The sequence below is a fragment of the Engystomops pustulosus genome, chromosome 2, assembly GCF_040894005.1.
Source record: "Engystomops pustulosus chromosome 2, aEngPut4.maternal, whole genome shotgun sequence".
Taxonomy (NCBI): Eukaryota; Metazoa; Chordata; class Amphibia; order Anura; family Leptodactylidae; genus Engystomops; species Engystomops pustulosus.
In genome coordinates this window covers 30,157,809-30,170,046 of record NC_092412.1, presented here as the reverse complement: position 1 = coordinate 30,170,046, position 12,238 = coordinate 30,157,809, and the positions used below count along the sequence as shown (strand labels likewise).

Below are 12,238 nucleotides of genomic sequence, written 5' to 3'. Positions count from 1 at the left end.
CAATCGGGCTCAGTATACTTGTTCATAGCGGCTACGTGTGTCCTAGACAATCCTGCAAGTCACAGTGATGTGTGACACGTATGACAGGTGATCTCGACCCATTCTTTGTAACCACATTGTCATCTGCTGCAGATTGCGAGACTGTTCAGGGGTCATAGGTCATCCCGGGTCGCTGCACTTTTCCTCTTCCATATAAACAGGAAGGTGTGTCCCTGACACCCAATAACACACTGCGGGGGGGGTTAAACGTCAGCCGCTGACTAATGGATGAGCTTTTGACTTGTATGTTTACTAACCTTACTGATTTGCTGACACTTGATTTTGCAAACGAAAAAGTCCCTCTTATTGGTCCTTAAAGGGGTTGTCCATTTTTAAAGCAAGTAACAATGTTTGTGTAATGAAAAGTTATAAAATATTTTACCATATACTTTCTTTATCAATTCCTTGCGGTTTTCTAGATCGCTGCTTATTGTCATTCAACAGGAAGCTTCATTATTTACTTCCTGTGTAGACAACCCGCTGCCTGGTCATGTGATGTCACACCGGTGCGCGCCTCGTTATAACACACCGCTCCAATTGCTCTAATTTGTAATACTGTGTGACGTCACAATGCCTAACACTGTCTGCAGATCAGTGCAGTGCGCTAAGAGCACAGCAGTGTGTGGACACACCCCCAATGTTCGAAATCCAGCTACAATCCTGGAATACAGTACGAAGGTATAATTAAGCAGATCTCCAATGGCAATACCCAACACTGTCTGCAGTACTACAGAGCAAGACTTGCTGACACATTCCCTTTAATCCTCTGTTGGGATTCGCATTTTGTTTGATTAAAGAGAACGTCTTTTGATCTGGAGGCCCTTGTCCTATAATGTATTATATAGAAAACCCAATTTATTTGAACGGACGCTGTGTAATTCTAAACATTTCCTGTGGGGGCACTGTAGATAAATTGACTCGGGTTATAACTGATCCCTCTTTGTGATTAGATCATGGAAGTAGAATAACCCGTTATGACAAGCACATGTTTTTCATTAGTTTTTTTTCCCAGGGCAATGTGTGACTCACAAATTATCTCAATGATTTAAGGGATTAGGGTGGAAGCTTGTATGAAGTTTGTTACCTATGGGCAGCACTGCAGGGATTATGGGAGCTATTCTGACCCAAGGCCACCCCTGTGTCCAGGGGTGTGTCCACCCTGTGTTAATGGGGTCTTCTCTCACCCTTCTGGAACCTATAGGATTGGTTTAGGGCTCAGTGAGTGCAGGGTTCATACAATAAGAAATCCATAGGTAGGTGCCCTCCCTTTTTATATCCCAAATTTAAGGAATATTTCAAGTCCCACATCACCATAAAATAGACATCTCTTGCAAAAAGTTGTTTTTAGGTGGAATTTGTTTACATAAATGGGTCACCCTTCAGTGTCAGGGTAGGGGTAGAAGATCTATTTCTAATTTTAAGGAATTGGCGTTGCTCAGTTCCTCCTTGAAGTGTATAAATTGACAAGTAGGCGTTACCACTGCACCTGTGCATTCCCCAAGTTCTCCCATACTTTTTCCACCCAGGATTGATTTGTGTCACATTGGGGCACATTTACCTACCCGGTCCAACCACGATCCTGCAGCGCATTGTCAGACGCTGATTCGGGTCTGCCGGCATTCACTTAGGTCCGTGCGCCCGATATCCAGCAGGTGTCGCTACTGCGCCGAGGTCTGCCGGAGTTCACCTTCTTCCCGGTGCATATAAGTGCTGATCTTGCGACACAAATTCTTTTTTAAATTCTGTGGTTTTTCCGAATCCGTCAGGTTGTCTGACAGCCATGCCCCCCGATTTCTGTCGCGTGAAAGGCGGCGCCGATGCGCCAAAATCCGGTCATGCGTGCCAAAATCCAGGGGCAATTCAGGGCAAGTCGAAAATCATCGGGAAACCCGACGAAAGTGCATGATTCGGACCCTTAGTAAATGAGCCCCAATGTGTCCTAATGACAACGGGAACTATTCCACCAACTTGTAAGTTAATCTATACATTGCCAGGCGGAGTAACAGAGGAGTGACACCAATACAGAATTTTTTTATTAGCAGACAGGCCCATGTTATTATTTTTTTTTTTTTTGTTTTTTAACCCATTCCTTTGTTAAAGATGTCTTGTCCAATGTGACACCTTGTGTAATCCTGTTCTGTGTGTTGTTCCCCCTTGTACATGGTCTACACATCAGATACAAAACATGTCATATTTCTCTCAAATTAAGTTTAAAAAAAAAAAAAAAAAAGTATTAAAAAATAAAACCTTTAAACCAAAATAAGCAATTATTTTCCTGTTTCTGTGGAAGCTGGGTGCCAAACATTATGGCAATAAATCCTGATGATACATCTGACATGCGGCATAGTAATATACCCCCTGCTCCTGATGTAGTCCCTCTGATTACTCATCCTGGAAATACACCAATACATCGAAAACTGGGTTAGTAGGGTACAATATAAACAGAAGATATTGCACTGTGCCATAAGAGATACAGTAGTAACTTACGGTAAAGTTACGCCTAGTTGTCAAATATTTCATATATTTTCGGGAGGAATAACAGAGGAATTGTTGAAAGGGGAATATTGGGAGAGATAACCATTGGAAAAATTGCGTTTGCGCTGATTGCACCCTTACTTCCCACAAGTGGATGAGCTTTTTGCACAGTATGAACACGCTTTTAGGGGGAGATGCACCTGACTACATGAGCCAAGTCTGTACAAAAATGGTGGACGCAAATTTAATCCGCAAAAAGCAACCCCGCCAGAATGACTTCTTAGAGGCCATGTTAGAAATCTGACATGATCTTTCACAAGGCCTTTTATCCATTTTATTTTAGGATAAGAAAATCATAATATCCCAACCATCAAGAGGACCCAGTGCCTTTATACCTGAGAAGGAGGTAAATACATCCTACAGTTCGTATTTGTCATGGCCTCGCCTATAGATGGGATCCACAAGTAATTTATAAAGATGATCACTTCTCCAGTATCCAATCATTACACCTATAGGCCCGGTACATATAGACACTGTGTGTGTCCGCTGTTGTCTGTCTGTCGTGCAGTCCTGTGTGTGTACTTGTGCTTATACTGTGATTGATGTGATAATATATAGGGGGAAACGCTGTGAGAAGACCAGGGGTGTAACCTGAGGTGCCTCTTCCTTATACAGAAAGACCAGCGCTTTCATTATAGTTGAGGCCTAGAAGTTTCTTCTTTAGAAACCCCTCTGGTTGGGGTCACCATCACCTCACAAATAAAATAAGATGTACTGACACCGGTATCATCGTCCATACACCAGAGAGGGCTAGTGTATATGAGTCAAACCAAACTGAGCGAGACAGCCTGACATGGATGGATATGAGTGGAATGGATGGATGGCTGGAGGGTAGGATGGATGAGGGATGGATGGCTGGATGAATGAGGGTGGGATGGATGGCTGGAGGTGGGATGGATGAGGGTGGGATGCATAGATGGCTGGAAGGATGAGGGTGGGATGGATGGCTTGATGAATGAATGAGGGTGGGATGGATGGATGGATGAGGGTGGGATGCATAGATGGTTGGAAGGGTGGGATGGATGGATGGCTGTTGGGTTGGATGGATGGATGGCTGTTGGGTTGGATGGATGGATGGCTGTTGGGTTGGATGGATGGATGGCTGGATGGATGAGGGTTGGATGGATGGATGAGGGATGGATGGATGGATGGATGAGGGTGGGATGCATGGGAGGCTGGATGGATGAGGAAGGGATGGATGGCTGAATGAGGGTGCGATGGATGGATGGCTGGATGTAGGGAGGGTGCGATGGATGGATGGCTGGATGTAGGGTGGGTGGGATGTATGGCTGGATGGATGAGGCTAGGATGCATGGGTGGCTGGATGGATGAGGCTAGGATGCATGGGTGGCTGGATGGATGAGGCTGGGATGCATGGGTGGCTGGATGGATGAGGCTGGGATGCATGGGTGGCTGGATGGATGAGGCTGGGATGGATGGATGAGGCTGGGATGGATGGATGAGGCTGGGATGGATGGATGAGGCTGGGATGGATGGATGAGGCTGGGATGGATGGATGAGGCTGGGATGGATGGATGAGGCTGGGATGGATGGATGAGGCTGGGATGGATGGATGAGGCTGGGATGGATGGATGAGGCTGGGATGGATGGATGAGGCTGGGATGGATGGATGGCTGGATGGGATGCATAGATGGCTGGAAGGGTGAGGGTGGGATGGATGGATGGATGAGGGTTGGATGGATGGCTGGGTGGATGAGGGTGGGATGCATAGATGAGGGTGGGATGCATAGATGAGGGTGGGATGCATAGATGAGGGTGGGATGCATAGATGAGGGTGGGATGCATAGATGAGGGTGGGATGCATAGATGAGGGTGGGATGCATAGATGAGGGTGGGATGCATAGATGAGGGTGGGATGCATAGATGAGGGTGGGATGCATAGATGAGGGTGGGATGGATAGATGAGGGTTGGATGGAGGGTGGGATGGATGGCTGGGTGGATGAGGGTGGGATGCATAGATGAGGGTTGGATGGAGGGTGGGATGGATGGCTGGGTGGATGAGGGTGGGATGCATAGATGGCTGGAAGGATGAGGGTGGGATGGATGGATGGATGAGGGTGGGATGGATGGATAGCTGTTGGTTTGGATGGATGGATGGATGGCTGAGGGTGGGATGGATGGCTGGATGGATGAGGGTGGGATGGATGGCTGGATGGATGAGGGTGGGATGGATCAATAGGAGAGATCGATATTGCTTCAAGATACTGTTATTAGATAAATGCATCTAAATGGACAGATTATGGACAAATTTAATATCTTCTCTCCTATACAACATATACATAAATATTAGATATTATTATAATAATGGAGAGTCTGTAGATAGATAAGTTATTATATAATGGACATATAGTGCATTGGGTTGAGCCTGTGTTGCTTCTCTCTATATTCATCTCTATACTCTCTGTGCTCTATATACTTCTATAGATGTGATTTTTCTTCCTTTGATGCGTTACAATGATGAAGCAGTTTCTCCAGTGACTTGTGAAGTGTAAGGAAGGAAATTAGAATAGGAAACAGGAAAGGGATGAGCATCAAGGAAAAGGGAATGCAATCCCTGTCCTTCTCTACCTCCTGGGGACATCACGCTATCTCTGTGTATTCAGAGAACTTACTCACTTACATTCTCAAAATATATAGGTATTGCCCTGCCGGGAGCTTCCCCCTCCCTGCATATAGTCCCCTGTAGTACATGGAGTGGGAAGCCAGGACCGTATCCACTGGGAAAATCTGATTGTGTATAGAACCACTGGAGTTGATGGGGGATATTCTTATTATTGAGAGTCTCTAAATGTTACAGAGGGTTCTTAGTTTTTACAGTAAAGAATAATAAACGTATTCCGTAGCGCTTTACAAATCCTATACAAACAAAATAATACATCAGAGTACAAACCTAGTCATATGGAACAATAGGAGTGGGGGCCCTGCTCCCAAGAGCTTGCAGTCAATGAGGATGAGAGGGGGACACAAGAGGTATAAGAACTTGTATAAAGGTCCAGCCATTTATATTCTCTGTAATTCTTTGCTCATAGAGTTCTATCTGAGAGAAATCTGCTCAGCTCCTCCTGCTCTATAACCTGCTGCCTGTGCTTTGTGTGTGCATATATATGATTATACCAGAAAACTCTTTAAAAAAAAAATTCTGATAAAAAATAAATAAATGGGACACTATGCTAATTCTTCTCAGCTCCTCCTGCTCTTTAACATTGTCCCTGCAGATAGGACACTACGTACAATCTGCAGAGCTCCTCCTGCTCTATAACATGCCGCCTGTAGATCACATAGCATTTTCCTGGTGGCTATAAGCAGAACAGTTCTATGGGGATCTCTAGTTGCTCATCTCTTTCATGCGCTCCAGTTTCGCTATGATCGGGGTCACTGGGTTTGTCTGGTAAAATGAAGGCATTGCTGATCTTGCATCTCTCTGGGTGGAGGCTATGGGCTTTGTGTTTGCATTATTACTAAAAATACTCCCTGGCTCAATGGAGGGAGGGGGGGGGTGAGCTTTAATTAATGGACACGCTTCATTTGCCTCCCCCCCCCCCCCCCCCCACATGAAAAACAGACTATAGAGGGGGCTTATAATGTCTCTTTTGACCAAGTTTTGTGGTGGGTTTCAGGAATCCCTTTCTTCTGGGGTCAATGGGTTCATTGTACATTGACCGCTGTGGAGTCTTGTACATAAAACATTGGCAGGCGATTTTTTTCTTTTTAGATTTTTATAATTTTGCATTGTAAAAAGTTTTTAAAGTTTGCACAACTTTTTGCAATGATTACATTGGGATCATATAAATTTTTGATTGTGTTTGGATATTTCCATATTTTGTGGTTCGCTATCCTGGTGGCGTTTGCTGCCCGTCAACCCTTGCATGAAGGCAGAAATTTCCGGATTATCGTGAATGTAAATCTGGTTTTGTCTTCCCTGTAAATCTTGATGTTGTCACCTGTTTATACAAGGGAGTGTCTCTCTTGTCTGACATCTTGTTCTTTTTGCAATTAGTTTGGCCAAACCAACGATGTGGTCACCCTCGTTAACCGGCTGGTGGAAGAGTACAGCACGTCCGGCCGCCTGGACAACATCACCCAAGTCATGAGCCTGCACCCGCAATACCTGGAGTCCTTCCTCCGCACACAGTTCTATATGCTCCGTATGGACGGTCCCCTGCCCTACCATTACAGGCACTACATCGCCATCATGGTGAGTGCTCCTGGCGGTGCGCTGTGATGTAGGAGGTGTCGTGTATACCTGTGGGGATTGGCATATAGGAGATTTTTGTATTTGTCGCCCATTGACGACTTGATGTGTAATAGTCCCCACCCCTCTCCTCAGGCGGCGGCGCGGCACCAGTGCGCGTACCTGATAAACATGCACGTGGACGAGTTCCTGAACACAGGAGGATCCTCTGAATGGCTGAACGGGTTGGAGTATGTACCGCAGAGGCTAAAAAATCTCAACGAAATCAACAAGCTTCTCGCACACAGACCCTGGCTCGTCACGAAAGATCACATACAGGTAATGGCGCAAGCTATGCCATGTGATGTCTATGCAAAGGGTGCGGCACGTGGGCTCTTACTAGATACTGTTCACACCGCTCGTAGCAGTGGGTTATCAGAACTTTTTTTTTTTTTAAGTTTTCTTGGAAAGAACACATACTTTCCCCAGTACAGCTCAGTTTCCCAAATTTTTTGGTACTTTGGGTTTTGGAGCCTGAGGGGAGGCCGTGACATCCACTGCAGCCAATGAGTGGCCTCCACAGCTCACGGGTGTCACTTTGTTTTAAAGGGGACATCACTTCCTGTGTTGTCACCTGCTCCGAGGAGGCCACTCATTGGATGAAGTGAGTCTTGTGATTCCCCCCCTTGCAGTACATTTTTTTTGTGCTGAAAAAAATAGGCTTCTGTAAAGAGAGGGAAAAAAGTAATGTTCTTTACAATTTTTTTTTTTTTTCTATTTTGACCATTATCTTAATAACTAAAAGTGAAAAAAGATATTCAAAAAAAGATTGAAGTCATATCTGCTTTATAAAACGGCGCCACCCTTATCCATAGGATTTGTCTGATATTGCATTTTCACCTTAACCCAGAAAACTTACCCTGCTACCTTATAACTTACACCATTACATCGGTGCACCCCTCATTTCTAATTTGGGAGTATTACATTGTATATGTTGCTGGTTGATTTTATTTTATTTTTTTTGTTTTTTTTAAATTTTTTTTCCCCTTTCAGAAATTGGTGAAAACGGGAGAGAACAACTGGTCGCTGGCAGAGCTGGTGCACGCGGTGGTACTGCTGGCTCACTACCACGCACTGGCAAGCTTTGTTTTCGGCAGTGGCATAAACCCTGATCGAGAACACGAACCTTCCAATGGGCTCCACCTAGTGGTGAAAAACAAGTTTTGCGTCTGCGATCTTGCCAACGACAACAGTATAGAGAACACGGGCCTGATGAGCAACAGCACACAGGTAAGGGCAATCTGGGGTCTTGGTCCAGTCTCCCATCTGTGGGGGTGAAATTGAGACCCTTAATATCAAGAAATGGGGTCTTGGTATGTGACTACATTTACATGGCACTGGTGGGAGAATGGGGACCACTTGTCTTTGATGTTGAGATTCAGTGTTGATGGCTGGTAAGTACAATGGCCAGAAACCTGGGTTTTGTAGGTCGTGATTTCAGATATTGGTGCGATATACAGTATGGGGGGAGATTTATCAGAAGTGGCTGAGGTAAAACTGTTCTAGTTGTCCATGGAAACCAATTATAAACCGCTGTGGGAAAATGTAAGCTGATCTCTGATTGGTTTTCAGGGGCAACTAGAACAGTTCTGCTCTCTTCTGATAAACCCTCCCCCTGCGAATCCATCCTTAAAGGGGTTTTCCGACAAAACAAGTTGGGCCCTGTGGATAGGGTTTAGCCTAGGATAGGGCCTAACGTGTCTCGTGGGAGGCCCATGTAGAATGTATCATCAGTAAGATATACTATTTGTGAAACCCCCTATAAGACGGAGGCCTTAGTCTGAATTGACATATGGGTGGGCATACGTCCGGCGCCATGGAAAGGAGAAGGGGTGAAGCCTCCCCTCTCCATAGAGATCCACGGGAAAGATATGACATGTCCTATCTTTTGTTTCGTGTGCGGTGCCGCTCGTGTGCTGCAGCGTATCAGTCCGTGCGGCCATTGCCATCTATGTGGACGCATGTACGGCCGCAAGCTTGCATCCGTACATGCACCACCCTACAATTGTGTGAATGCAGCCTTTGTGTCAAGTGATTGCCCAAAAAGTGTTGTTTTCAGCTGGATCTTGGGAGCCCATTTATAATTGGATAGGAATTGGATCAGAGAATCCTCTGGTGGGCCATGGATATATACCCAGAACTGACAATATCCAATCCTTCACAGAACGCAGACTATGAAAGCGAGATTGAAGCTTTGATGGAAAAGATGAAGAAACTTCAAGAAGAACGAGAGGAGGAGGAGGCGTCCCAGGAGGAGATGGCCACACGATTTGAGAAAGAAAAGAAGGAAAGTCTTCTTGTAGTCTCTGGAGGTCAGTACACTATATAGTACATTATACACTATAGGGGGCCATCATTGTGTCTAAGACAGATGCTTCTTTCCTTTTTAAATTATAACCTTATTATATTATAATATTTAAAACAAATAGTCAATGACCCATTTGTATGGGGTGGAGTGTGACTACAAAGACGTTCATAGGAAATCGGACGACCATAGTGGTGGTCGGAAAGAACAATATCTAGAGACATCAGGTTGACTCAATACATTAGAAAACACTTGATAAAAGGAGTCCTGTTGAAAGAACTAGGGTCAGGTTTGCTCATTTAGTTATTTCAGCAGAATATTTGTCGTCGGATTAAAAAGAAGTCTATGTAGAGGGGAGGGGTGAGTTACAGCAGCTAGATATAAAAAGACCAGCACCAAGAGGATTGTGAGCAAGAACTCAACAGGTTCTCGGGTGCCAGATTTAATTGAATGTTTGGGAGGGGGAGCAGTGAGGAAAAGCAGCTAGGTCTCCAACCAGCACTGTAGGGATTGTTGGCTAGAGGTGCCAGATTAAAAAGAAGTCTATGGAGATGGGAGAGGGAGCAGTGAGTCACAGAAGCTAAGGTCTGCACCAAAAAGGATTATGGGCAGGATCTCAACAATCTCAAGTGCCAGATTAAAATGTAGAGGGGAGGGAGTGGAGTCAGTCACAGCAGCTGTCCATCCACTAGCACCAAGAGGATTGTGGGCAAGATCTATTTAATCTGGAACCGGAGATTCTGTTGAGAAGTCTATGGACAGGGGAGGGGGAGGGAGTGAGTCAAAGCTGCTAGATCTCCACCTATCAGCACCAAAATATTTGTGGGCAGGATCTCAACAGAATTTTGGGTACCAGATTAAAAAGAAGTCTATGTAAAGGGGAGTGGGATAATTGAGTCACAGCAGCTAGGTCTCCCCCCGCAACACAGAAAGGATTGCAAATTTGACAGACTATAGAAAAATGTGAGCTGCTACAAAATGAAGAGAGCAAGTCTTGCTTCTTATGAACTACTACTGTCTGTAAAGTTTGTTGAGAGGTTAGGTAAGCTTTAACTGGTGCATATAATGCAAGATAAAGATCGGAGAGTCATAGTGTGCAGCCTCCCGCCATTGACCTTGAACTGGTTATGTATTATGTTATGTAAGAAGAGGCTATTATGGCTTCCAGGGTAGTTTTTTTTTTTTTTTTTCATGATTTGCAGCGGGGGAGGGAGGGGAGAGGGCAGTGGATATTAAAATGAGTAACCTATATAAAGGATCAGCAAACTTTATCTCCCATCACTATATAGATTGTGTTTCTGGTAGGGGTATTTTATATATGGTTAAAAATTAATACAACTTAAAGGGTAATCCAAATGAATAATTTACAGCTAGCCACTCCCTAACCTGATAACAAGGAACAATAGACTGCATTGATCTGCGCAGGACGTAACATAGACGTTAGATTCCGTCGTCGTAAATTGGAAAATTCCACCAACCGTTAAATATTATGGCAGATGGGAAGAGATTCTTGGTGCAAAATGCATAGTCCCGTTGCTCGGTGTTAGAGTTCCCTATAATTATTCACCACAGGGTGGTTTGTGGAGCTTTAGACCCATAGAGACAAAACTGGAATTCTCTCATTGATTTGCTTTTAACATGAGTGCTGTGACTTGCTGCTGGGGTAGAGGCAGGAAGAGCTGCTTTTGTTAATGCATGAGCTGTAGCTTTTATATAAAGCTGTTTGAGTGTCTCCTACACTAGTAAAATAAAACCTGATGATCCGAAACGTCAAAAAGATGTTTAATGTATATATAAAGATCCTTTTCATCATGCAATATTTTTCCTCCTCCCGTAATAGAGGCATTTCAACAGAACAGAAAGACTTTTATGACCGCATTTTAGAAATAAACATAATTATCATCATTTTAGCATTATTTTATATGCAATCGTTCATTAAGTGCATTGGGGGCGGTGCCAAATTTTCTGCATTAAGGCCGTATGTTGGCAAATGTGGCCAGAGGATGAAAATATCAATCATGTTTCAAAGGGGAACTTTTGGATTTGACTTCAGAAGAAAAACTGAGCGCCTACAGCTGTCGAGAAAATCTGACTCCACCCCTAATGCACTTGTAGGCTGATTTGCATATCCATAAAAAGCTGCTGATCTTTGCATTTGTTGTCACATAGATATGTTTCTGCCCCTATTCAAAGGCACTGAGCAGCGATGTCATTGGTGTGGGAGGCCAGAGCTGTCACTTCTCATGGATAATAACTAATATTTGCTCAACATATGAGAAATGAATATTTGTGGGACCTTCTGCCTTTTACGTAACATGGTTTATTTTTAGTTTTTATTTACCACAGAAAACAGGTTTTTCTGGATTTTATTTGCATTCCGCGTGCCGAGGTCATCCACGGTTCATGTTTGAGATGTGACAGCCGAAATCTTGCCCCCCCCATTACATCACATCGGGGGCACGTAAAAGATAGTCCGCCTCTGCTGGTTAATATAAATGGAGTACAAACTGATGGAGCCGTGCAGAGATGATCACGTTTTTACCAATATTCAAATTGGCCTGCAAGTGCACTGGAGGCGGGGCCTATTTGCCTATTAACAGCTGCAAATGTCATGAATCGGCTCTGGACACTTCAATCCCTTTAGCCGTCAGTGATGTATTTTGCCTGTCTGCTTTAGAACGAATGTAGAAAATGGTCCCGCCCCTACTGCACTTGCAGCCTAATTTGAATATCTTTAAAAAGGTGAATATCTCCGGAAAGCTCGGATCTGATCGAACGCAATGTAAAACGTTTTGCGCCACCACATTTTTTCTTTTTTTTTTAAAAATCTGGCAACTTCGTATCTTCTTATTATCTGGAGTCAGAGATCACGGCTGAGAGCTCCGTCTTGTCAAGATAGAACTGGTTTTGGCTAACACCCTAACTCTGAGCGCTGTTTACTGATCACATTGCTGATACGTGTGCCGCGCACATGGAACGTCAACGTTTCAGAGAACACAGACTGCTGCTTCCAAGGACAGCGCCGCACACTGCACTTTCCCACTGTAATTACTCTTCATGTAATGACAACAACCTGGCGCGTAGACCCGATGAGACGGGGAATCCC

At 44.4% G+C, this 12,238-nt stretch overlaps 1 protein-coding gene across 3 annotated transcripts in view; it reads left to right on the top strand.

Moving 5' to 3' along the window:
* SESN3 (sestrin 3) overlaps positions 1 to 12,238 on the top strand; it is a 53,163-nt gene that overhangs the window by 30,432 nt on the left and 10,493 nt on the right. For 2 of the 3 annotated variants that reach the window (XM_072134159.1, XM_072134158.1), the window contains exons 2-6: positions 2,858 to 2,920; positions 6,594 to 6,791; positions 6,924 to 7,106; positions 7,821 to 8,057; positions 8,992 to 9,139. In XM_072134159.1, coding sequence (XP_071990260.1) covers positions 2,858 to 2,920; positions 6,594 to 6,791; positions 6,924 to 7,106; positions 7,821 to 8,057; positions 8,992 to 9,139 — 829 coding nt within the window. The remainder of the gene's footprint in view (positions 1 to 2,857; positions 2,921 to 6,593; positions 6,792 to 6,923; positions 7,107 to 7,820; positions 8,058 to 8,991; positions 9,140 to 12,238) is intronic. The other variant, XM_072134160.1, reaches the window with a different exon arrangement.